The following is a 26221-nucleotide window of genomic DNA, read 5'->3' on the forward strand; positions in this document are numbered from 1 at the left end:
TCACCTTAGACTCGTCCTTCGTTACTTTTGCACTGTATTTCCGTCGAAAATTAACGATAACCAAATTAGCCAAATGCTTGTGCTGCTGCTTTATTAGCCAGTTGAGCGTAGACCTGACATGTCCGCGTACACAAATGTGTTGCCGCGAAAGCCTGACATCCCAAACTTAGAAAACATTTGTGTATTAAAACTGTAGGGAAATATTCAAACAAAATTCTAAAATAGGAAAAATGGTCCAGTATCATTGCGCCAAAAAAATGCAGGATCAAATCATAGGTTGCACAACAATACAGGGTTGGGTCGGGCATACCTGGTATGACTATACCATGGTGGCCTTGGGGATGCGGGGGAAGGGGGGGAACGGTTGTTGAAGATACGTTATCTTCCTTTGGCGCTTTATGTACCGCGACGCGCACTTCGCCTATCTGGCGGGTCGGTTCGGTAGTGTAGGGTGGGGTGGTTATATGGAAATGTGAGGCTCAGTTTTGTCTCACGCACTGTTTACACCTGAACAACGGTGTGAAGGGAAGGTATGAACTATGGGACAGAAGGGGGGGGGGCGGTGAAAGTGGAGAGAGGGAGAGCAATAGTCGCCATAGTGGAGGGCTCCGGATTAGCAACCCTTGATGCCTACGACGAACGAACAAGGACAGGCTTCTCCGCATCAAGGTTGTGCCGGCGGCAAAGCCAGCTTTACAGACGGTGCTGTCGATTTGACTTGCGAAGTCTAATAATAAAGACGTGTGAAGACTTTAATATAGAGTATAAAGCTAGGGATAGGAAGATAAAATGATTAGGAAACATGTTAAAGGCTGCCTTCCATTAGATAACAAATTCAAGTGCATGTGCAGCTAATATTTTGTTGACGGGTTAAGCCGTGACACACGTTTTCATGCCACAGCTTCAGTGAAGGCTTTTTGTGGTGGAAAAATAGCGTTACAACACATTTGTACCAACTGAGGGTTTTTAGAAATACCGGTGTGCATCGTCTGCTCTCCTCTTGCTTGGCGTTCTCGTGAGTTCGATGCTGAAACAATTGTCTGTTTGACTACTCTGTAGTAACAGCACGTTTGTACGTTGTGCAGAATACACACGACAAAGTAGGATGGTGACGCGCTGGCGAGCTTGTGCCAGCGTGAGCGAGGGTAGCATGCACAAGCGCGAGAACCTATTCGCTCCGAAGCAAACGAGCATGTCTCGTGGATAGTGCGAAAGTTTGGAGAGATTAACCTTTTGTACTTGCAATAGACAGATTGGTGTATGACGCTACAAGAGTGCTGCTATCTGTCGCATAATGCGCAGCATTGACCACAGCAACCCTATCTTGTCGAGACACAACGAACACTGAAAGAACTGTCCGAACAACCATAGTCGAAAACGCCGGGAAGAGATAATAGTCTGCGTCCAGAAGCAGGACGATGCAATCAACGTGCCATTCAATGCCAGGTGCGTCGATCGAGGCACGCGCGTGGGTCTGGCAACACCGCTCGCCCGAGGCTCGAACCCCGGCACCCTGCGACTCGCCAACCAATGGGGTTCCACTTAACCGCTGTGGCGTCACGTCCCCATGGCGACGCCTAGCGTTGACGCCGGCCGCCACCTTATCGATCGGCTGTCGTCCTTCGAGGGGGGGCGCTCTCGCAACGAATCCTGTGTGTTCCTGACAATTGGTACCGAAATTGCGCAGATTTATCTTTTTGTTCGCTTCACCCGGCTGTCGGTGGCTCGCGCTCGTCGGGAACCGTAAAAATCTGCGCCGCCCGGACAGCAGCGGACGCCCGTGCCCACCATGTAAACGGCGCTCTCTGGATCCAACGCCCTGCAGACCGGTGAACGCGACTCTCGGTCCGGCCCTGCGACGCCGTCGGGGAGCGGAAAGAAGCCTCGCTGGACTGGTATCGCCGCGTAGGCTGCGCACAGCGGAACACGGGCATCGGCGGCGATGAAGCTCCGCGTCTCCCAGCACAGCTTCCACCATGACGACAGCCCGCAGATCAAGGCGGTCGACGAATGTGAGTGTCTGTCTTTGGCATCGTCTGCGCAAGCTTATCGTGAGAAGCTTCGGAAGTTCCGCACTCTGATCCGGCACTCTCGGGGAAGCTGTGAGTCACGCAGCACTGCATTCAATATGGAGGCTCTCTGGTGGTATCTCCGATAGCGGATTCGCCCACGCGTAGCGTCTGGTCTGTGTGTACGGTCATACCGCGCGCCTGCGATAGGCATCAACGTCGTTGCCTCCCGGTTCTTGCGCCGACTGTTCTTTGTTTCGAGGCCCCAGTTGTGCATTTGATTGAAGGGGCCTACTGAGAATGAGAAACTCCGGAACCTCGTATTGACACAGGAGGCCATGATTTTTTGGTGTCAATTGCGGAATTGTGACAGTATAGCCGCCACTGCTGCTTTTATAGTGATCTAAATGTACCGAACTTTATATGCTTTGCCATGTTACTTAGCTACTGACATTGTGTCAGGTATCACCTAATTACGTAAAAACAGTGGGCACTGCTGTTCGCGATATCTGGCAGAGAGTTATGATGGCAAGTGCAACACGGGTGCATTACCAAGCTGTCAAAGATATTTCATGCGCTGTTTTTGTTCATTTTGACGTTGCAAAAGATACTACGCGCGATGGGAACCTTTGTTTGTCCTGGTTCGCTTCGCGTTGAACCTATTTTCGGTTTTGAGTGGCTGAGACGGCGATTGTCGTTTTTTAGGCCATGCAAATGGGCGTGTAAACATTTCAGACAGAGTTCATCAGTCTGTGTCAGTAAATTTTAGTTACTGATTTTCTCGCCGCCTGTGCATTCCACGATAGTCCTACACACTGCCTCACCACCTCGTTATTTCGGATAAAAAGAAAGTAGGCGAAATCATCTTATCACGAATCTGTCAGATATGGTTTTCATGATCAAAAAAGAACGTTATTGGAACCTGACACCGAGTTTTCTTTGGTGCTTCGCTCTGAAGTATTTCTTTGAGATACACAACTATAGGGCTTTGAAGCAAATGCTTATTTGCTCTTATTTGCAACATTAGTTTATATAACCTTCACTGTAGCGTTCTTTTTCCTGATTTTAAGCCATTCACTGCAAGACTGCAACACATAGCCCGCTGTTGATGTTTTCCCTGAGCTTAGTTCGCAGGAAGAGTCACGGCATCCGTGATGGCGAAGCGTGACAGGGAACATTTGCGCTAGCGTTGTTTACAGACATCCCCTGCAGGACGGAAGAAAAATAAAAAAATTAACCGCCGCCTGCTTTCAGTATTCGCATACTAGGAAAACATTACTTTGGCCCTTGTACCTATTTTCATTTGAGTTGTTTTTTTTTCTCGCTTAAAACTCATTAAAGCCTGTACAGGCTTTTGTTTAAGAAATAATAGAAGGCCAACAAAGCCCTTTGTAAGCGTAACGAAAGGCGTTGTAAAAGCTTTCAGGCTCCTCCCAACGCAATCTGTTTCTGATGGGAAATGGAGGGCTGTTGACAATTCTCCTTTTGATAAACGCCGGCCGTCTCCGATAGCCTGTTTTGGCTGCAGGAATATGTGAGATTAGTAAATATGCAAACGTGGTAGCCTAAACTAAAAAAAAAACAAAACAAATAAGATGGAAAACTATGACAACAAAATGCAGGTAAGAACAAAGCATAGTTGCAAAGGGAGAGACATTCGGTACGGCACGACAAAACATGAGAGCTGCCGTATTTTTCCCTATGTTAATCGCATCAACACTTTTAATAACGCGGCCGGAAAGTGGAGTTTGGGTTACGTGCATATTCCGAGAGAAAGTCGGCTTCACGGCAATACGTTCCGTCTGTTGGAAAGTGCGAAATTTCTATCTTCATCGACATATTTTTGTGTCAATGGATGATTGATGCGTGGAGGTTCATCTCTGTGGACATGGTGTTCGAAAACCCCAAGAGGTGTTCTATAAGCAACGACACTGACGGACCAGAAGACGTCGAAATTTTGAACAGAGAAAATAAGGTTAAGCAAGACCGCAGTGACAGTGATCATTTAACTCTATTATGGAGTGAGCATTATAGAGTATCTAAAAACGCACGTGTTCTGGCGAGAAACTGAGCACTTACACAATTATAACACTATGCAGCCTTACTTTTCGCTGGTAGTACGAACGGACTTTTTTTTTTTTCGTGTTGTAAGGCCCCCAGTTGGAGATGCAGTTTATATGCAGGCGCTAGTAGTACGCGCGAAAATACGCTATATAGTTGCAAGGTGACCAGGCGTAACCTTGAATCGGAATGAGTCGGCAGCCAATCGATGAGAACGGTTTTCCGCGGGGCAGAGAGGCGACGGCGAGCGACTATCCGTGCTCGGCCCGGCTATCGCACGCACGCACGCACTCGCACGGCCCGTGTGTCGCTCTCCATACACGGTCGGGCTGTTTCTGCAATCTCAGTGGCACGCTTCGTATTCCCGCGTACGCTCACGACGTGCCGCTGGGAATTGAGATTGGAGGATATACGGTTTCGCTCGGCGTGTGCGCCTCCAACAAGGGATGAACAAAAAGTTAACCTTTTGCTGAGCAGAAGGAAAAAAAAAAGGAGTAAGTGCAGGAAAAAAAGGGTTCAGACATTGTTTCGGTGGAGCGACATGTTTTGCTTTTCTTTTAAGCCCCGACAAAAAAAAAAAGGCAGAGTGTAGGGGCTCAGGAGGTGGGACGGAAAAGAAAAGGTGAAAAGGAGTATGGAGCTCGTCCCATCAAGGCATCTTTTGCTTCCTCTTTTCGCGCACCTGAAACGAAAGACAAAATCGGTGGGTTGTCTTTTGTGCGAAGGATAATGATCAGGAGAGTCTTGTAGGAAGGGGAGCGGGGTGGGGCATTTATTTTCCTTTCTTTTTCTCTTCTATTAATTTCTCTCACTTCCAGGGGGAAAAGGGGGCATTGCGAATGAGTTACTCTAAATGAAGCTTTTGTTTATAGGAATCTAGACCACCTCCAAAATCGAATCTGTCAGTCTTGTTATCCGAAAACAAAACTAGGTGCGCGAGAACTAATCGTATAGGCATTTAGTGAGCATGTGCTGGCGGAACCCTAACAACATTTAAACGAGAGAAGTACAAATTATAAAGACAGTGTATGTAACTGTCAAGGTCCGAACTCATGTCAAATAGGTGCTTAAACTCCACAAAAGGTCAGGAAAGAGATGGCGTCTGACGAAAGGCAAGAGGAGCGCGAAGCATCCACTGGAATATTTTGCTCGGGTCGTGAGTATTCCATGAACGTAGATGGCGTCCTGTGAGCACTAAATAAAAAGAATACTTCTAAAAAAAAGTCAGGGAAGCTGTACAATGCAAAAAAACAACAATTTGAGTAAGCAATAAATGAAACTCTTCAGATTTCTGCCAAGACGCCAGTCATGCGTTACGGCCGCGATAACTAAAACCTTGTTAATGTGACACAACTTGGCTGAAAAGGTTTATCATTTTTTTATAGCTTAACCCACCTGCGCTTCGTCAATCTAATAGGAGTTTGAAGGGCTTAACCATAAAGTTCTGATTTTGGGTTGGTTGAGGGGAGAGGGCCGTTGCAAAAGCCTGGGGGAGTTTAGGTAGTCAAGCTATTTGAATAGCGGAAGATTCTTTCTCACGTCTGTCTACTCCAGTTACGTTGTTGATCTCTCTATTTGAAAGCGTTTTGCGTTGCGACACGAGCCCTTCACTCGCAAAACGAAAAAAAAAGGAAGCCAAAGCGAATGCAGTGCGCTATGCTGGGCGCAGCAAATTGCGCTTATAATCACTGATTTTTCATCGTTAAATGCCTGTCATGGCTGTTACTTTCTTGTTGGCCCATATGCCACTGATCTGCTTGTGGGTACGCGCTTTTAATCGATTTTAATTGACGCATGAGATATTTTTAGCTACTTACAAAACCTTCTTTAATCACTCTATTTACTTCTTTTTCACCAGTGCCACGTAGCGTAAACTAGCAGCACCCATTCACCGGTGTTGCTTAATGCCACGAAATGCGTCATTGTATAGGCGGCGGAATACTGATTCTTGCAAAGATTTTTAGTGATCTTATTTGGAAAGAATAATGCATTCATTACTATATTCACATGTTCTAACCACCGGGTATGAACGCTTATCATGTGAATATTGCTGCATCTCTGCACTTTTGCAACAACTGGAAACCCCCTGACGACAGAAAAGATTAATGTACACGCGTACTGACGTCCGGCCGTTTAGAACTGCGCCGCAGAGCAAGTGCTGAGACTGCCGTGGGTTCCGTTTGCGCAATTGTTCCTCACGGCGAGGACCAAGTAAAGTGAAACTCTAAAGATATACTATAGGGCGTATTGAACGCAACAAAATCCAGGGCGGGTTACTATGTGACGGCGCCACCCAGCGGACGTTGCGCAACATGTGTGCGCCTGTGCGGCGACGGTTTTGTTCCTTTACCCTGGTGATGACGTCGTACGTCATGACTCAGCTCTAGGCATATGCTAAGTAAAGGGAGACGGAGCGCGAAAAGACTACTGAAAAAAAAAAAAAGACAGCGGGCTGAATGGCCTTCTCTGCAGTTAAAAGTACAGCAGTAGAGGCTATAGTTCTTGTCCAGGTTTTTCGCGTACTTTTGTGTTCTTGTCCAGGTTTTTCGCGTACTTTTGTGTCTGTTGAGCAGTGCCGCTCCCAGTGCGGTCCGAGGGGCTAAAACTGAAGTTCTGCTACTTTAATGGGAGACCCGTGTAACAAAAGGAAACTAAGTGTAACGGATCATGGAGGCGACTATTACAGGTGATGGCATGTCTCTGACAGTAGGCGATAGAACCTGTGTCCGTGGTCTGTCGGTCGGTATGTGCCTGAGATAGTTGCTCGGTAATCGATTGATGAAGAGGAGGAAGCAGGGAAAGGAGGGAGAGAAGAGGCGGAGAGAGAAGTGAAAGGGAGACGACAGGGACATGCGCCAGGCGCGTGTGCTTCTCGCGATCACAGTTAGTAAGGGGGACACACTTTAGCAAAAAAATTGAGGGATGGCAGGCATTTGACAAAGTATAGGAAAACGGCGTGTCGGGGTAGTCACTATCCACTGTGTTTCTGCAATAGATCACCGGTTATCGGTTATCAATCAATCAATCAATCATTTTTTATTCAAGACAATAATACAAGACTATTGTCTTGGGGGACGTGACAAAAGGCGGAAAAGTGCCTGACGAGGTCACGCCACCCTGTGGCAAGCAGCGGTTTGACACTCATGCAGAGTTTCAACAGAGTTTACATGCAGAGAAATGTCTTAGATGAAACTGTATCCCCCAACCCCCTTATTATATTTTTTTTTTTACAGTGCAAGAATATGTACAGGAAACAGAGTACAAGAATAAGTGCAGCAACTTCTGCTAGCAAATACATGTTTACAAAACACTTCCAAACATAAAATACATGTAAACTATCGAACTTGAAGCACATGGAACATAAAATTGAAAACAAGAAGAAAAACATGAAAACATAACACACTAGTCTTCCGTTAAGAATAATCCCTTGAGTGTTTTCTTAAACCTGCTTAATGAAAGATTTTCAGTTAATAGGTCGTGAATGACGGGATAGTTGTTTAGTAAATCTGCTATCTGACAGCTTAATCTTTGATGTCCATAGTTTGTTCGAGCTCGGGGCTTGACTATGATGCTTTTTCTTAAATCGTACACACTTCTTTTTTCTTGGTATTTTGTTTCAAAGGTAGATTTATCCAACCGGTATTGGCGGTAAACTTCCAGGCTTAGTCTGTATTTGTAGAACTGAGGCATTTGGAGTATTCTATGCGATCTATAGTAGGGCGCACAACTAGAGGACAGCTCTAAGTTACTGATAGCGCGTATTGCTCTTTTTTGTGTTGATAGTAAGGAATCTAAATTTGTTTTCGTTGTGGTTTGCCACACAAGAGAACAATAGCTAAAACGTGAATGTATAAGGGAGTAGTACACTAGTCGTTTGATAGAAGCTGGCAGGTAACACCTCAGTCTGTTTAAGATGCCTAAGGCACGAGAGAGATCAGTTCTAAGTGTGTGGATGTGAGCATTCCATAAGAGATTTTCGTGGAATGTCACACCTAGAAATCTGGTAGTAGAAGACTGTTGTATGTCCAGGCCATTAAATTTTAAACACGGAATTGTATACATTTCTGTACCTTTGGAACGAAAGAGTACATACTTTGTTTTGTTTATGTTTAATGCGAGCCGGTTACTTCCCAGCCATGAGGTTAAGCCCAACATCCAATTGTTCGCCTTTCTGAACAGCGCATCTAAATCCCTACCCGAAAAGAACACATTGGTGTCGTCCGCATATAAAACCAAATTCGAGGCACCCGGTATATTTACAATATCATTAATATAGATGAGAAATAAGACTGGCCCTAGGATGGACCCTTGTGGTACACCATACAACAGAGTGTTTGTCTCTGAACATTCACCATTGATGACAGTATACTGCTCACGTGAAGTTAAATAACTCATGAGGAGAGTACCAGCTATACCCCTGACACCGTAATGCTGAAGCTTTTTTATAAGTATATCATGTTGGACACTGTCGAACGCTTTTCTAAAATCGAGGAATATACCCAGAGTTAATGCCTTGTTTTCGATATTGTGCAGAATTTCATCTTTTATTCCAAGTAGTGCTGTTTCTGGAGATTTGTTTTTCTGGAAGCCGAACTGTTGCCTTACGATAATATTTTGCGAGGTTAGAAATCCAACAAGCGTTACATTCCCTTCTAAAGTCGATCTCGTCTTATTTTTAGCTATCATCAGATCGCGTTGTTTCCCAAACCCACGCTACTCTTTTTCTCATTCTCATTTCCATCGCTCGGTGCTCATTTTAAGCATTGATTTTGCTTTTCACCTAACTACCATCAGATCTGTCCCCTTGGTGAATTCTCCACCGATATTACGTAGTTTGGTCACCGTTGTTCGACTAGTGAAAGTCAACGCTGCCTGGTCGTGCTCCGGCTACGGGCCTGCTCGTTAGCACATCACAAGTCCTTGCTGCAAAATCTTGTACCAAAATGGGTGATGGGGTGGGGGGTTCAATAAAACTTGTTGCTGGGCGAGTAGGTGACACATACTTGAAAAAAGATGTAGCGCAAAAAGAGACGAGCACGGGAGGGAGACACAAGGACAAACGCTAGGACGAACGCTTTTGTCCTTGTGTCTCCCTCCCGTGCTCGTCTCTTTTTGCGCTACATCTTTCTTCAAGGGGCAGATGAGAGGAGGAGTTCTGCCTTCGGACAGTACCGAATGCGCTGAGTTATCTATGCCCGTTTAGTGACTCCGCACCAGAGAAGGCGACGAGTGGCTTGTCGACTTTCTCTATATTTAGGGGCGCCCACTATACTAACGAGTGGTGAGACTTGGCCCTTTCTGATCACAGAGGGACGTAGAAAGGGCATATTTTGTGAACGGTTTTTCGAGGCTGGATCCGCTTGCTTCCCCGAAGCAAGTACAGATCCTCTGCATGGGTCGCTGCTGTCGGTGCGGTGGTCTTCAACACTATTATGCAGTGTACTCGTTTTAGTGGGCCAAATGGAACTTCGTTTTCTGCCGTGAGCAAAATCTTGGAGGTGAGAAATCGGCTAAAAATACAAATGCTCTGCTTTCGTGCACCTATCGCGAGCAGTTCGTCTGTATACGTATCTTTCCGTTTCCATATACGTTTTAAAAGAGCAAGCAAATGAAGTGAGGTGCAGACAACTTGGTGTCGTGATCAGTCTGAAACACAGTGCATCTGGTCCTCTAAATTATTGTTTTTAGTGGCAATATTGTGCCTCTGTGATTGCATTCTGCGGGTTCTTTAGCACCCAACCATCCAATTAATGTTTTGTGTTTCTTTTTGCACCATACTCTTTTCAAGTTGCACTATGATTTGAAACGGCTACAGCGGTAAACCACGACACGTGTGGTCGCTAACTGCCACGTCTATGGTGCTGCCTGTGTCTCTCCTTTGAATTCATTACCGCAGGTCACGTGGCATAATTTGCGACCTCCAGCAACTGCATATACGCTCCGTTGCCATGCCACTGGCACGCACGCTGTGACTCAAAAGCGTTTCTCTCCGAACGAGGGAGTTTTTTTTTTATTATTCCTAGAAAACTATCCAGCCGGTTAGACAACTAACAAGCGTGAGAGTCCCCCAGCCGCGCACTGTTCTTCGGATAAGTCCTTTTTTCTACGTATAAAATGTTTCTGGTAGATATAAAGGCACTGCGGGTGTCTCATGGACAAGGACGCTCATCCGCGCAGCTTTGGGGAAGGAGGATGTTGGATCAAAAGGAAAGGGCATATAAAGGACATCATGCGTTTTCAGTGGTCGCTGTGTTCCGAGAATCTTGCTCATTGTAGAGGCAGTGGAGGAAAGGGGTTTTATTGTGTCGCATGAGAGGGAGTCTAGCGTAGCCGGTTGCGACACAGAGTCAGGAGAGTGGGAGAGATTAGGAGGTTCGCCGGATTGGAGAGGCCGCAGTGGCGCAAGACATGGTTAACAGGAGAAGTATTTGTCCTGCAGAGGACGAAGTTGGGTTGGTGATGATGATGGCCCATGCCGTTAGGTTGCACCCCCTGGGGACGTAGTATGATGTGTGCGCGTTACTTTGGGGGAAGGAAGTAGAAAAGAACTTTGGTTGTCTCCGTGTGCTAGAACTGTGCCTTGTGATGTCATCTGCAGCGAGTCCCGCCCTGGTGGGCATCGGGGTGGGCAGCGTGGTGTTGGTGGTGGCCCTGGCCGCCGTCTCGTGCGCCTGCTACCGGCGCCGCGGCGTGTCGCCGCCCAAGGGTCCATCCCAGCGCCGACACCCGGACAAGAACCTGCCGCTGAAGAAGTCGTCGGCCGTGCGATCGCCCAGCAGTGGGCCTGCGGGGCCCATCCTCAAGAAGTCCCCTTCACCCACGGGGGGAAGCAAGTCCCCGCTAGGCGGACACAGGTCGCCGTCTAGCCACGGTGAGTGCGCGCAAGGGACCGAAAATAAAACGCACAAATAAAGAGGGGGGAGGGGGACTAGTCTTCACGTATACCTATGGATACGAGAATAGCCAGGAGGTTAATACTAGGGTAGTTTGATATCCAACACCACACTTGCCGCGGTGGCTTAGTTGCTATGGCGTTCCGCTGCTGGTCTCAAGAAGCGGAGTCGAATCCGGACCGCGACGGCCGCATTATCATGGAGGTGAAGCTCCAAAGACGCCAGTGTACTGTGCAATGTCATCTCACGAAAAAACCCTGGATAGTCGAAATTGCTCGGGAGCCCTAAAATACGGTGTTCCTGAGCCCAGTTCGCAGTTTTGGGACGTTATTTCACCTATATTGACACCGCCGTCTAACATCGAGGCGCCCCAAAATACTCACTGTGAAGGCGTCTTGCAGGCCCTGTGTTCTTTTCTTAATCCTGCCATGTCTAGCCTTATTTGCTTATTTTGTAAGAGGTGTTTTATCAAACACCTTACTGAAGGTGACGCCAGTGCAGCGAGTCTGCCCAAACATGCCTCGCACAGAGGCTCGGTCGTTTTCCTCGTTTTCAGGACCCGCGTAGTGTTTAACGACACATCCGTGCTTCATTGCAGATTACGTATTTCCACGTCGGAAGACCATGAATATGTGGGTTTGCAGGTAGCATCACAGAATGTGTAGAAATAACGCAACATAGCGTTTAGTGTATTGTGCCTTAGCGGCGGAGGTGGCTGCTACATGTCGCTATGTTAGCCGTCTGAGCTTTTATTGATGGTAGCCGTCAGTGCGGGGATCAGGACGTCGTTTGTGCTTCTGTGTAGCCCTTGTCATAATGAACGAGCTTAATGACAGCGCTGTTTCCGCCTCCGCATGAATGTTGCTCGAGGCTGGCTGGCCAGAAGCACCGCTACGAGCGACAGGTCACCAACAGCAGAAGTCTTGTCAAGTAGAGCCACAAGCAAATAGGTCATGGTTCCGAAACCAGGGTTCACTAACGTACGCGCGTCTCTGCGTAATTTCGAAGGCATGCTGTGCTTATGCGCGGGTTTTTAATAAGTTCTCATTATTGCCCTCATTTTCGCAATATCTGTCCATCTGATGTTGCGTAATGCGGCCGCCACCCGGCCTCCGCTCACAACCAACCCACCTTTGCCTTCCACCCATCTCCCCCCCCCCCCCCCAGCATGCACCCACCACCAAACAACCCACCATTACCCTCCATAAAGCCCTACCCACCACCCAACCACTCCCGGCCACTAGACGCCTCCACCTTTGAGAAGCACACTCAACAATGGAACGAAAACGCGACGGCGAAATACAATTCAAAGGCGCAACGGGAGGGTGATCAGTGTAGACGCGAATCGTACAACTAACACTGCAAACCCAGATCGATCGCATCACAACGTATGATTGCCTCTGCATTTTTTTTTTCAGTGCTTCAGATGTTCCCCAACATACTACGCCTACGAATCATCGATACTCTTGACGCGACCGCCTTCGGACCATAGAACCACGTTCCCTCTGGCTTTGGCGCTGTTCGTACAGGTGTCTACGCACCTTTCTTGAGCAATCGAACGGCTTGCTCCGGTGCGTTGGTGGCCTTTGTCGCTGCCTGTTTGGCGCGATATAGGCTTCTTAGACATCAGAAGTAAACCACGATTCATGCGGAGATGTACGCCCGGTAACACGCTGTTTAGATTCCAATATTATATAGAGATCTAACCCAAAGCCGGCATACTGTGCAGAGTGCCGTCCGCGTGCAACTACCACCCGAAGACTGTGAGGGTGAAAAATTGTCTTTGACGACGCGTTGCCAAACAACGGGCGCCGTTCTGCACCGCAGGTGGTCTGACGCCGCCGACGGAGGCGGCCCGGTCGATATGCGAGTCGGCGACCAAAGAAGTGCGCGCCTCGGTGCCCGCTGCGGCGGCGGGCTCGACAACCGGCACGGCCTCCGCAGTGGTCGCCTCCACGGCCAGGGCCCACGGCGGTGACGGGGACAAGAAAGACCTCAGCCCGCCGGCGGCCGAGGACGTCACCGACACCAAAGAGAAAGAGGTGCGCCACACTATAGCCTCTCCATACACTGTCCGTAGACTGTCTATAGACGTTCTGTAGACTGTCTATTGAGATATTTGTCAAGGATCACTCTCCAGTCGACTGGTCGCTGACTCCCAGCCAGCTCGCTGACTCGCTCTTAGGTTTAGTCGGTCATCTAGTAAAATGTCTTGTCCTTTGTATCGCCTTCTTTTATAGAATCACCCAAATTGTGTCCGCCCCTTTATAAAACTACCAGACCATGCACTCTTTGATGGCTTACTCTAATATGAAACTGGTACGTGACTCGAAGGCTCGCTTACTTCATGTGCACTGACTCGGCTTACACACTAACACTTTGAAAGACATAGCCATTAATCCAGTGTGTACTTCAGCGACCCGATCATTTAATTAAGAATCGGCTAATTATTCTGTCAGTTACTCATACATTCGTTCACTCCCTTTTTAGTCTCAGTTTGGGAGCGCAATTACATTGGGTTGTGAATTCGGAAAATTGGACATAGGTAAATTCTAACAGCCGGAGCAATAATGCTTCACATGAATTTAGTTCCTAAATAATGACCTCTGAAATCACTAGGCTAGCTGTTAGACGACGGGAAAATAAATGCAAGAAACTATGCATATCCTTCGGGGGAGAAAAAAGGAATGTGGCCGGCCATTCTTTGAATTCCTGGGGTATTCAAAGGAAGCGCCTAATGTTAACAAAAGCGCTGTAATAAAGCGCACACTCGCGTGTTTTTCTTTCGGTCTATTCAGTCCTCTTATACGAGCGATCATATTGCCGCTGCTTGCTTGCCTTCTTTATGAAAAGAAGCCTGGCCTCACAGCGGCAGATTTATGAGCAACTCGCCCAATGCATTTATTGCACTGTCTTCGTCGAAAAAAGAAATTGGGCCATATTGCGCTTTTCTCGAGGAAAATTTCCAGCTCAAAAAAGACGGCCACCTCAAGGCCGGTCCGCCCCCATTTGGGCGCTGCCGTTAGCAACGAAAGGTTTCCCCTTTCGGCCTCCCAAGTTGCCAAGGTCGCCTGTCGGCTGGCGCGTGTATAAGGCACCGCGGAAGAACACCACGTGCTTCCGTTTTATCACTCTTGTCAAGTTGTGCAAGCTGCTCTCATTACAACGACTGCCGTGTAGAGTCTCTCTCTCGGGTGTAACCGACGTCTCAGTTGGCGTTGTCCTACTACGTCTTGACCGAAAATTCGCTCGTTTCCCTGCTGGTCGGCGAAAATGTGACTTGCTTTCGCATGGGGTGGAGGGGGTGGGGAAGGGAAGATTGGAAATGGAGGAAGGGGGCGTAATACAGATGTCTGTCTGCCTGGTTCGCCCTCGAAGGAAAATAAATATGTGGGGTTTTATTATTTTTTGTTGCTAACTAACAAGGCTCCTCTGTTTATGCTAGCCCAGTCGTAATGCAGTTGAACCTCATTATAACGAAGCATTTTATAACGAAATTGTGGATGCAACGAAGGAATGACGATTACCCTTGGAGATTAGGTCAACACGGGCTATAACAAACCTACGGCTATAGCGAAGTAATCGCCGGGTTCCTTCAACTTCGTTATAATGACGTTCAACGGAATCGTGAAAAAGGAGAAAAAAACAAATAAAAACGTGCTGCTCTCAGATAATAGAGTATCGCAGCCGTGGAAATGAAGTTCATTCTTAAGCGCAGGCAGCATCCATGAGTGCGTTTCGCACACGTCAAATGCAGTTGTACTCAACCACCTATTGGGCTACTCAGCTTACCAACCGGACGGTTATCATCTGTCTTCATGGTTAAAGAATGCAGCGCGAAAAGACAAGGACAAACGAAGAAGTGCACAGGACTGGCGCTGACTACTACCAACAGCAGTCGTGATAAAACTATCTAACACAGATACAAATCATTGCTCACAGTATCAAAGTAACAGCACATCGAGGCGACGCAACGTCAGCCCCGAACCCAAATCTAGAGGACCAGGAAGAGCCATAAGATAGAATACACGCCCTCGCAGCATGAGGCAAATGACAGAAACACGGAACAACCAACCAAAACAAAGACGAAAACAGCATAGTCACCGCAAAACTGTGTCAAAAGTCGAAGCAAAGCACAGTCAAGGGGCGAAACGCTTAACAAAACCAAACAAAACGCTACGCTAAAGCTGAGTCAACCGCTCAAAGCCATACAGAGTCACAGAAAAGTTTGAAAAGTTCGAAAGAACAAGACTTATTCCAATTGACATGCAAAACAGTCGTAATTACAGTGGGCCTAGAAAACTGGACTCCTTGTCTGAAAGTAAAATTGAAGGCGTGCTGACGCACTTGTCACCTGCTTTGGCGATCATCCGTGCCTCAATAATGACCCTTTCAGTTTCGATCCTCGCACGTGCTTCGATAACCGTTCGCGAGTAGAATGGTTCGCACCCTTTGCAAGTCTTGCAATGGTCGTCCAGGTTCTCGCCGCTTTTGTTACGTACCTTCCGGCGGTGTTCAAGCAAAATTTCGTTGAGGCACCTGCCGGTTTGCCCAATCTACACGCTTCCACACTTTAAAGGTATCTCATAGACGACACATGTAGCATAATGCGTGAATGGATCTACATGTCTTATAGGGCAACCCTTTTTTTTTTTTGCTTTGACAGCAGGGTACACACTCGTGACAGTTTGCACGGGGCTGAGAATACAAGATTAACGTTGTTCTTTTTCGCAACCTTCTTCAAGTTATGGGACAGCTTGTGCAGATAAGGGATTACGGCCAGGGCAGTCCGTTTTGCCTGTTCTAGTTTGCCTGCGCATTTGCTTTGCACTTTTAATTTTTGGAGAAGGGTCTCTGAAACACTACGCACCAGTGCTGGTGAGTAGCCAGCACTTCAAAGACGTTGGACTTGTTTCTCAACGCTGCTCTGCATCGTACGGGAACAGCTTTTCGTGAGCGCTGCCTGGGTGGCAGAAGAAACAATGCCTCGCTTAATCAGTTTCGATTGAACGTGGGTTCTGGATGGCATTTTAAAAGATGCTCTTTTCTCTGAATAAATGTGTTGGTAGTAGTCAGCGCCAGACTTGCGCACTTCTTCGTTTGTCCTTGTCTTTTGGCGTTGCATTCTTTAACCATGATCACTGACCAACAAGCCCAAACAGCCGCTTTAGATCCTCTGTCCATCGGGACAGGCGAGCCAGGTTGCTTCGAGAAGAGTCTACGAGTCAAAATAAAGCTCGCCTCTGACACAGACACAGTAGCAGTAAACACTACACGTGGTGTTAAGCTCGCCGATATATTATGAGATTCGTTGTGCGTGCGCGGCACGGCATGATGGTGTTTTGGCGGGAGCGCCGCCTGCGGTGGGGACAGTCATGTAATATGCCCCGAAAGCCGCTATCATATCGCGGCATCTGATATCTTGCACAGTCGGCGTCAGTATAAAAGTGATATCGCTTTTGCTGTGGCTATTCAAAACCTATAGTATATATTTTTTTTTCTGGCGTGACGATCTCTCATTCACCGCTTAAAGTTCCGGTGAAGTATTCAGGTACAAATGAGCCGGCTGTTGTCACGTATATTGTTCGGTCTTCTTGCAAATGCAAAGTGCGGCAGAGCACTTGATCCGAGAATGAGGTCTAGAATGATCACCTTCATACTGATTCCGCCTGTACACGCTGTTGGCCATTGGAAACTTCGCTCACTGTTTCGGCAGCTTTTGTCCCTTCTACTTCTTACTGACTAGTTATGCCCGCTGCTAGTTGGCGGTATAGTATAGGTATGCACTGCATGACAATATGAAGGCCTGCTGCATGGGAGAAAATTTGCCGGTGAATAAAAAAGAAATGAAGTAGGGCGTATGTTTTCAAGTAGAGAAGGGTCTTGTCCTTGTTTTTCACAGTTCCTGTCAATTTTCGTGCTCCCGTTTTTTTTTTTTCACTTCAGATCTGACGGTATGAAACTTGCCCAACTTCCTTTGCCTCTATTCGCCAACAGTATTAGCAAAGAAAAAAGCAAACGAAAGAAAATAAGACGGTTGTAAAGGCCTTTCCGACGGAGGAATATGAAAGGCCTGTTCCGACGAATCAAACCGCCGGCGATCGCAGGTGACGGAGGAGAAGCCCACTCAGCTGGGCCAGCTGCACTTCCGACTGCGCTACAACTCGGAGAAGCACGCGCTGCTGGTGACCATCGTGCGTTGCACGGACCTTCCGGCGAGAGATCCTAACACAGGTTCCTCCGACCCCTACGTCAAGCTGCAGCTGCTGCCTGAGAAGCAGCACAAGGTATGCATATACAACTGTTGACCCCTTCCCTTCCAAACCGCCCCCCCCCCCCCCGCACACACATACACATTCCTGTTGAACGCTGAATGTGACTCGCAGGTGAAGACGCGCGTGCTTCGGCGCACGCTGAGCCCGGTGTACGACGAGGACTTCACCTTCTACGGCATCAACCCGAACCAGCTGCAGGCCACCACGCTGCACTTCGTGGTGCTCAGCTTCGACCGGTACTCGCGCGATGACGTCATCGGCGAGGTGGTCTGCTCCATGGCGGGACTCGACACCGACCACCTGGACAAGACGCTCGCCCTGAGCCGAGACATCGCGCCCCGACACTTCAAGGCGAGTTCCGGTGGCCCTGATCAGTGCCACGCTCCCAACGTATATTTAAATCTACCCTTAACTCTGGTTGGTGGTTAGCGCACCTGCAGTGCGAAAGCATTTGGTGGCTCATCGACACGAAAACGGGGCGTCGCCCAAAAAGTGACGGCGTTACAAAGCTCGCGATTGGTCGAAACGGTGCGACGTCATAAAAGGAGGGAAAATACTAAATGTTAACTAGTAATAGTCAGTACTAGTACTTAAAACTGCAACGACTACAAAGCAATATAATAGAATTAGAATAGAATTGGAATAGCATAGAAATATAATTGGAACTGAATTGCAATCCTTTGTCATTGCTAGCACGTAAGTCGCTAATGCCCCCATTATTTTTTATTCGGTTCTTGGTGGAGAGCTTCGGGAGGCAAGCTGTTCCTAGGGGTTGTTTTTTTTGTTGTTGTTTTCATGCGGAACTGCATTATTGTGGTACACTCCTCGCTTTCAGCGTACGCGTCCGGCCAGCGTCTCAGCTCGAGAAGGAAAGTGTGACTCCGGAATTTGGAGGCTGTCCTTCCCCTCCGCTAGTTGTTTTTCTTTTCACGTGGTTTCCTTCCGCCTCCTCCATCCTTCCCTGCCCTTCCTGGGTGCACCTGCGACCCCCTTCCATACTCCTCGCTCCAACTGGGCCACTATATCACTGCCGCGTCCAGACAAATAGAAATAGATGCCAAAGAAAAGATGGAAAGAGTAGATAAGCGACCGTCGCAACAGTCACATCCGCCGAAGTGATGACGCCGGCTTCGAAGAAACTTTATTGAGAACACGCCAGCCGCTGCAGCAACAGGTACCCCCTGTCACCTGATATGCAGGTCTCAGAAGCTTATGCAGAGGACACTTGCTCACGTAATAGCTTGCAATGAGTGTGGCACTAACAACAGCTTTACTTAAAACTGGCGCTAATTTCTTACGCAGCGAAGGACAAGAAGAAAAGCACAGATTGATATAAAATACATCGTACGAGAGATAAATTTTTATCCGCTTATTCATGCAAAATACTCAAGAGATGACTAAATGGGGACTCCTTGAAAACAGTGCAGCTTTTTATTCTTTTTGGAACTCGCAGTGTCTATTTCTTTGTGATGCATTCTTTGTTGCGTTCGAGGTCGCGAGTGCTTGTAGAGTCGCGATCGGCTCGCAACGTGCAAAAAACGTCTGCAAATATGCCTGTGCCAATGCTAGCGTCCTCTTTCCTAGAGCGCGTGACATCATTGGAAACCACATAATGCAATCAACCCAGTCACCCATTTTTGCAGTTTTCAGCTGTTGCTGCTGCGCAGGTGGCGTCAGTCGAAAACTTCACCCATAGCATGCCAAATATTGCGTGATGTCTCAAGGCGGTAGACACAGTGAGACAAAGTAGCGCGAATTCACCTACTGCCACGCCAAGTGCACCGTTTCAGAACCCGTCGAACAATCTCGCGCAAAATCTCACCGCACTGCATCTGCATTAGTGGCCTTCAGTAGAGCGGAGGCCCACTGCCTCCCCGACCCCATTAAGCAATAAAACAGTTTTTAACGTGCAGTACTAACGCTACAGCTACCGCTTAACCGAGCTCCCCACTGCGCATGCGCAGATCTCCCTGAGGGCACCAGATGACGCCACGCGCCCGCCTCTCGCGTCGGGATCAGTCAGCGCGTGCGCAGTGAGGGGCACGGTAAGCGGTAGCAGTACGCGCTATCAACTTTGGGGAGCACCCTGTTTGCCTGGCTTGATGTATTCATTTTGTAAGCAACTTTTACGCGTGAAGCTGTGATTCATTCGTCGCCTTGCACAGTGCGCATACATTTCTATTGGCACTAACGTGTACGCACGTGTGTCATCCCGCAGATCCGTTCCCAGGGCCGGGGCGAGCTGCTCGTCTCGCTCTGCCACCAGCCTGCGGCCAACCGACTCACCGTGGTAGTCCTGAAGGCACGCAACCTGCCCAAGGTGGACATCACCGGACTGTGCGGTACGCGAACCCTCACCACGGTGTGACCGCTGGGCCCGGAATGGGCGTCGTTGACAGGGTTCCACGGGAAGGTTACATTCCTAAAGATCAGATTGCCGGTAGCTGTCGAAAATGCCTAACCCTTGCGTTGTAAAATGCAACACCGCCAGAGACTTTGTTGCCGATACGGTTCTTTTTGGTGCGAAAGCGCTACTTCACTAGCAAAGCTAAAAAAAAAACCCCAGCGTATGTGGGAAGCCTCAACCTTTGACCTTCATCTTGTATGCATGCGGTTGCCTTTGGGGCAGTGTTGCCTCAAGTGCTTTGGCACGTCCTACTCGGTTCAACTACATTGAAACACTACCATTATTTTCTTTTTTTCACTGGATCAAACGGTTGTAACGGGCGCTTCCGCTTTCTTGATAGTATTTTAACTGTGTCTTTATATCGTGAGGTTATTAAATATGACAGTTAAACGCATGCACAATCTTTTATTAGCAAGCTCAATATCGTCGAAGCGCCACCCTTATGTTTCTTGGTCTTATTTTTTGTTGGCCTCTTCAAAAGCCTACATGGTTAGACGTCGAATACCGCGCACAACTTGGCGGGGTTACTCTCGACGCAGAAACATAGACGCCACAGTCGTCGCTAACTACACACGCACGCATTCGCAATACCGCGTTCGATGGACGCTGTAACATAAATATAACATGTTATCAGAATGTTATCGTAAAGGAAGAAAGAGGGGAATGGCATAAGGTGCCTCCTCCTGGCACGCAGCAGCTTGGTTGGCTAGTGTTCTTAGCTGCAAGGGCTGCAAGCCACACCGCTAAAACCATGACCCTTCATCACGCAGTCGCGTCATATCGCCTCGCACATCACGCGGCAACTGCGTCGACCTTAACCACGTTTTCATGGGATGTCTCGGCAGACCAGGAAATACTACGCGCGTACTACTCATGTGGGTGTGTAATCACAGACTCGTGAGAAGCCGTGACCCTTCGGTTGGACCCCGACTAAGCCTCCCCTCACGAGTGGTTTTGCGCTTCGCAGACCCGTACGTGAAGATATACCTGCTGTACAACGAGCAGCGCATCGCCAAGAAGAAGACGCACATCAAGAAGCGCACCGTGAACCCGGTGTTCAACGAGTCGTTCGTGTTCGAGGTGCCGTACAACGAGGGCCTCGACAACCTGAGCCTCGAGTTCCTGGTGCTCGACTGGGACCGGGTCACCAAGAACGAGGTGGTGGGCCGCCTGCAGCTGGGGCCGCGCGGGTCGCCCGCCGCCCAGCAGCACTGGCGGGAGGTGCGCAACTCGCCGCGGCGCCAGATCGCCGAGTGGCACAAGCTGAGGGAGTAGCCGCCAAGACTACCCTCTCCACGCTCGGCCTACTCGGCACCGGTGAGTGAGCGCGCCTGCTAGGCGCGCACCCTCGCCGCCCCTCCATTTCCCGCGCCCATATGCACGGACCACCCTGGAGGCCTTAAGGTCAAGAAAACCCTGAAGCCCTTGAGATCAAGGAAACCCCGCTTCCGCCAAGTTTCTGTTGCGCCTTTTTTTTTTCTCTCTGCAATGATGCGTAGGGCGTTATTATACACGGATCACCACGTTGCATTCGCCCACGACCGATAAATAGCTAATTTAATTTCTTCTCTTGCATTGTTTCGGATTCTGTTTCAACAGTTGAATGATGGCTGTGACTCATCATGGAAAGTGACATTGAAAAGAAACGGGGACGAAGATGCAGAAACACGGACGACAGGACAAACGAACACCGCGAGAATCGGCGCTTGTCCTGTCGTCCATGTTTCTACATCTTCCTACGCGTTTTTTTGCGCTGTCACTTGATGAGTCACCGACTAGCCCGCACCAAGATATTAAACGATGGCTGTGACCCCGAAGTTCAGCATAGGTCACGTGAGGTATAAGCAAGCTGCTATAAAATCACTGCTTCTCCACTCGTTATCATTGAGTATCTTCAGGCAGGCCGGCTGAAGAGTAGTATTGAATTAAAACGACGAAGCAGCTGTTATACAGCAGTTTTTTTATGCATTATTTGATCTGTGCTGAACATTTACCACTCGGCCGTCGTTCAGCTGTTCAAATCTAAACTGAATCTGCATAACAGAATGAATAGTTATAAACTCTTTAGCGCTCGTAGGCAGATATCACACGGTGATTCATGTATACTAACGACTCAAGCGCCATCACAAAGAACGCGCAATCAAAAATTTTATATCTATACTCCTTTCAGTGCGTGCGTGTCTGTCTGTGCTTGTGTGCGCATGTTTGCGCAGACTGGCTGTTTGCAGCAGCAATTCAAGTAATTTTCTTTAAACCGATTGATTGGCACTACAAATTAAAAAAAAATTGAAAACATTCCCCTATGCACCTTGGTTTCGGTGACTGTTCGCTTCCTTAATATATATATATATATATATATATATATATATATATATATATATATATATATATATATATATATATATATATATATATATATATATATATATATATATATATATATATATATATATATATATATATATATATATATATATATATACTTTCACTCTTGAGCAAGGCAGCAATGTGGGCTAGTTGGTTGTACATTTGGTTTGAATAACGCGCTACACACTAACAAAACGACAACTGCAGTTGAAGAATGTGTTGATCACTTTGGGGCTGTCAGGTTCCAAAATGAGTGTGGCATTAGTGTCTCAGGTTTCCTACAGTTGCTGGAAAAATACCTCAGTTCTTTGGTTGTGGAATCTGGCTCGAAATTGTACGTTCAAAAAAGTGGTATTAGCAGTGGGTCGTGCATTGCTCCGGTCATTTCGGATATCTACATGGCAAAGGGAAACCGGACCTTGAAATCAAGATTGGCACAGTTTGAATTACTAAAGGCATTTCGTTTTGTGGATGATTTCCTGCTTTGTTTTCCTTTTGCGATTGCGAACCGATTGTCAGTAAGTAGCATGTTAGATGTTTTCCGAGAGGTTTTCGCCGGGCTGGAATTCACGTTCGAGCTGCCACAGAACTCTGTGATTAGATTCTTGGACATAGAGATAAAAGAAGGTGGCAAGCACACGGGTTGGACGTACCTGACGAAAACGGGAAAAAGGTTCGTAAGTTATTATTCCGCGCACTCTAAATTGGTGAAAAGGAGTTTAGCAAGTAACAGTTTGGCGCAGTGTCTTAAGAAATCGTGTTCTCATCAGGTAGAGCGTAGCATCAAGAGGCAAATTGGTAGGCTAAGGATGAGTGGGTATCCTGACGCGCTAATAACGTTTGTGGCTGAAAAGAATCTACAAAAGCTACTGGATAGAAAAATACCGCAGGAAAAGCATGCATAGCAGGGTGCTGGTGTTGTTGTCATTCCTTATATACATAATGTTTCGCAAGGCTTAAAGAAAGTAGCAGACAGATATGATGTTCCCCTGATGTTTACCGCACCCAGGAAATTAGTGAGCCTTTGTCATGAAATGAATAAGTCGAAGGAAATAGGAGCTAACACTTGTGGTATTGCCAACCAAGAAAAGTTCGTAGAATGTGCCACCGGTATAGTCTGCAAAATTCCCTTGTCATGCGGCATGAGCTACATATGTCAATCAGGTATATGTTTAAACACCAGGTTGAAAGAGCACAGTAATAACTTTAAAAAAATAACGAATCCTAAAAACCTCGCCCCCCATTGCGCAAATCACAAATGTTCACCGTACTTTGATCAGACAACAATTTTAGATCGGGCAAAGGAAAAGAAAGGAAAATAAAAGAATCCTTTGATATATTGGAGGCCGGTGAAGGCGAGTGCGTAAGCACACCCTCGGTGTTGTTATCAAGTGAGGAGGTGCATCTAATCAAGAAACGAAGGAGTGTGCGACACAGCCATTGGCAATGAATTGATTTTTTCAGCATGTTAGTGAAATGTATTTATGTACCCTCGTACCAGAATAAATTTTAGTTGTTAGTGCGCGTTTGTACTGTGTCCTCCGTTCCAGTTGTCGTTTTGTTAGTGTCAGCGCGTTATTCAAACCAAAAATTTAACTCTTGAAACTGAGCGGACGATTCCGCTTCCTTTTCCAGGTTTCGGAGTAGCAAGCTCGGCTCTGGCCGCGTCTTCGTGTTTCGAAGACGTCCAGCGGTAGAAGGTCGGACTGAGGAACACGTCGACGAGACACTGTGTTACCGCTGCTTCCTTCAGTTGTTCCTTAGGCTTTTCTCCGCTTCTCTAAGCTCTGTTTTCCAAAGGAAAGTATTCTTTCTTAATACTCGCTGACGCTGATGTTTAACTTACGAGAAGAAATGCAAGTTTTAAGGCCTTCGATATTTCCCGTCGATTCCTGACGCTGTAAAGGAAAGAAATCAACATCACTCGTTCTGGGTGTACCACAGGATTTTTTTGCACTCACGTGTTCACAGCAACGCTTGACACCTTGCGGTGCGCTTCAAAACCTAGTGTGTTTGGTTGACGAGAAAGGCATTGCAATTGTGTGCGTTCTTGCTGATGCATGAGTTGTTGGATGCTCTGAAGCATCTTCGCCTATTGCAAAATTGTACGTATCCTACATCACAGCGCAGGTCTAGTCATTTCAGTAAAATGCACGTGCAGTTGAATATTTGTACATAACAGTGGCGCGTTATCCAATGAATTAAAAGAAATGCACAGTGGCATCTTGAGTTTAACCTAATAGAAAACGTGTTTTAGTCAGGTAAACTTCTTCTTTTAGCTTTCATTAACGACGTGACGTACTTTATCTCTTTTCTTCAAATTTAATCTACGACTTGTTTCAACCGCGCTTGAAAACACGCGCAGTGTTAGCGAGTGGCTGGCGCCTAATACAAAGCGACGTCGTTCATTGACCAGCACGGACTTTATTGCTAAGAGCGAAGAAGTGCACTCGGAATGCCTGCATTAAATCGCGGCTAACTAGTTGGCGGGATCGCGTCTGGGTGATAACAAATGTGCATGGCAGCAGGCTTCTCTTAGAGGCTCAGTATCATAAAGAAACAAACAATAAATTCGCACATTCGCTCACCTACACGATTTCCGCTTGTCAGTTGTTGAGGGTGACGGCTAAGTAATCGCACCTCAGTTCGAAGTATTCAAGGGCACAGACAAGATTAGCCGTTACCGCGACTTAGCTTCTTTCTTGTGACTCCCTTTTTTTACCCTGCTATTTCAGCCAAATCAGCGTTTCGTACTATTTAACTTTGTGGAGAAGTAATCTTTGTGATAACACACAAGCTTAAGTCACGTGTGAGAAGAACATGCAGGTACAGCGTACTCTTCAAAGATGGCTGAGTTGGAGGCACCTCCCGGTTGAAGCACCGCACACGAACTCAAACACTGTCACACCCACACACCGCAGGCAAACACGCATCGTATACACACCAACAAGCAGTACACGACACATACGCCCTACGAGACGGCCGGTTACAGTTTCGCTTTCCTACGAGAGACATATCGTGTTGACATGGAGAGTGCGCAAGTGCTTAACACACACACACATGTATACTATGTGGCGAACATTTGCAAGTGTTTGGAACCGCGGTATGGGTGGCGTAGTTGTTTATCCTCCTCCTCTGTACATACAAATAATCCGCACCGTGCGAAGTATACATATATATGTCGAGCACGTGGTGTGCCGACAGCGGCAGAGTATTTTACGTACCACGTTGGCAAACGGAGAGACCGTAGCTCGTTTTCTTTCCTTTTCTTTTTCCGTGTCTGTGCACATACTACTTGCGAGTGTAGTCGTGTTCTGTCGAAGTGCATGTGTCTGAGCAAAGTGAAACTACTACAAACTCCCCCATCCCCGCTGTTATTACAAACCAGACTATACTATATCTGTCGCGAGTGAGCTTTCCCGTCAACTATTATGATTATTAATAGCGTGTACGCTTGGTCGTTTTTGAATGCTGCAACCGCGCCGTTGGATCGCGCGCAGCTGAACTTTTCTTTTTGTGTCGCTGTTGTAGGACGACGCAGATCGAAGAACGTGTGTGCGAGTATTGTTGTGCCTCTCCCACACTGCTCACCCTCTCCCCCGTTTCGGCGCCCTCGGTCTCGCTGCGTAAAACGTACACAGCCGTGAGGTGGCGTGTGTTTTATCTGACGTCTCGTGCTGTAAGAAATATGGAACATTATGCGCCGCTGGTCGGGCGCTTCGCGGGCACATTGTTGCAAGCCAGGCCCGTGGAACGGCGAGCTCTGTGTAACCCGCAGCAACGCAAATCTGTAGGTTGTTTCGTTCTTTTGTGAATTTCATGAAGCGGTTCCGCAATAAACACAACTTTATCCGAATACAATGTCTTTCTTTTTCTGAAGATTCCGTGTATCTCGCTTACTGGCTGCTGTCGCCCTGGCGGCTGGAAGGCGATACAGGGGCCAATTGCCGCCCAACTTCTGGCGGCGATCCGGAACTCTCGCGTGTTTGTTCTTTTCCGGTGTGTGTTTGCTTGTTCCCGTTCTGTGAAGTTACAGACAAAAAGTTTAAGGAATGTGTGTTCACAGAAAAAAAAAAATGACTGACGGTTTAGCATTGCTGATTGCAAAATATTGCGCGAAAGCAGTTTTTTGCAGGTGGACACCACCTCCACGTACCTGAAAGCGCAATTGAAGTATCCACTGACCCATGGAGCCAGTTATGCGCGTCA

The 26221-nt window shown here is 47.5% G+C and overlaps 1 protein-coding gene across 1 annotated transcript; it reads left to right on the forward strand.

Moving 5' to 3' along the window:
* The first annotated feature begins 1627 nt into the window (after positions 1-1627).
* On the forward strand, positions 1628-24579 carry Syt4 (Synaptotagmin 4). The gene is made up of 8 exons (XM_077659875.1): positions 1628-2012; positions 10669-10941; positions 12791-13005; positions 17071-17250; positions 17350-17589; positions 19457-19580; positions 20613-20962; positions 23648-24579. Exons 1-7 carry the CDS (start codon positions 1943-1945, stop codon positions 20918-20920), a joined length of 1410 nt encoding a protein of 469 aa, XP_077516001.1. The 5' UTR covers positions 1628-1942; the 3' UTR covers positions 20921-20962; positions 23648-24579.
* The last annotated feature ends 1642 nt before the right edge of the window (positions 24580-26221 follow it).

Source organism: Amblyomma americanum, chromosome 3 (genome assembly GCF_052857255.1).
Source record: "Amblyomma americanum isolate KBUSLIRL-KWMA chromosome 3, ASM5285725v1, whole genome shotgun sequence".
NCBI lineage: Eukaryota > Metazoa > Arthropoda > Arachnida > Ixodida > Ixodidae > Amblyomma > Amblyomma americanum.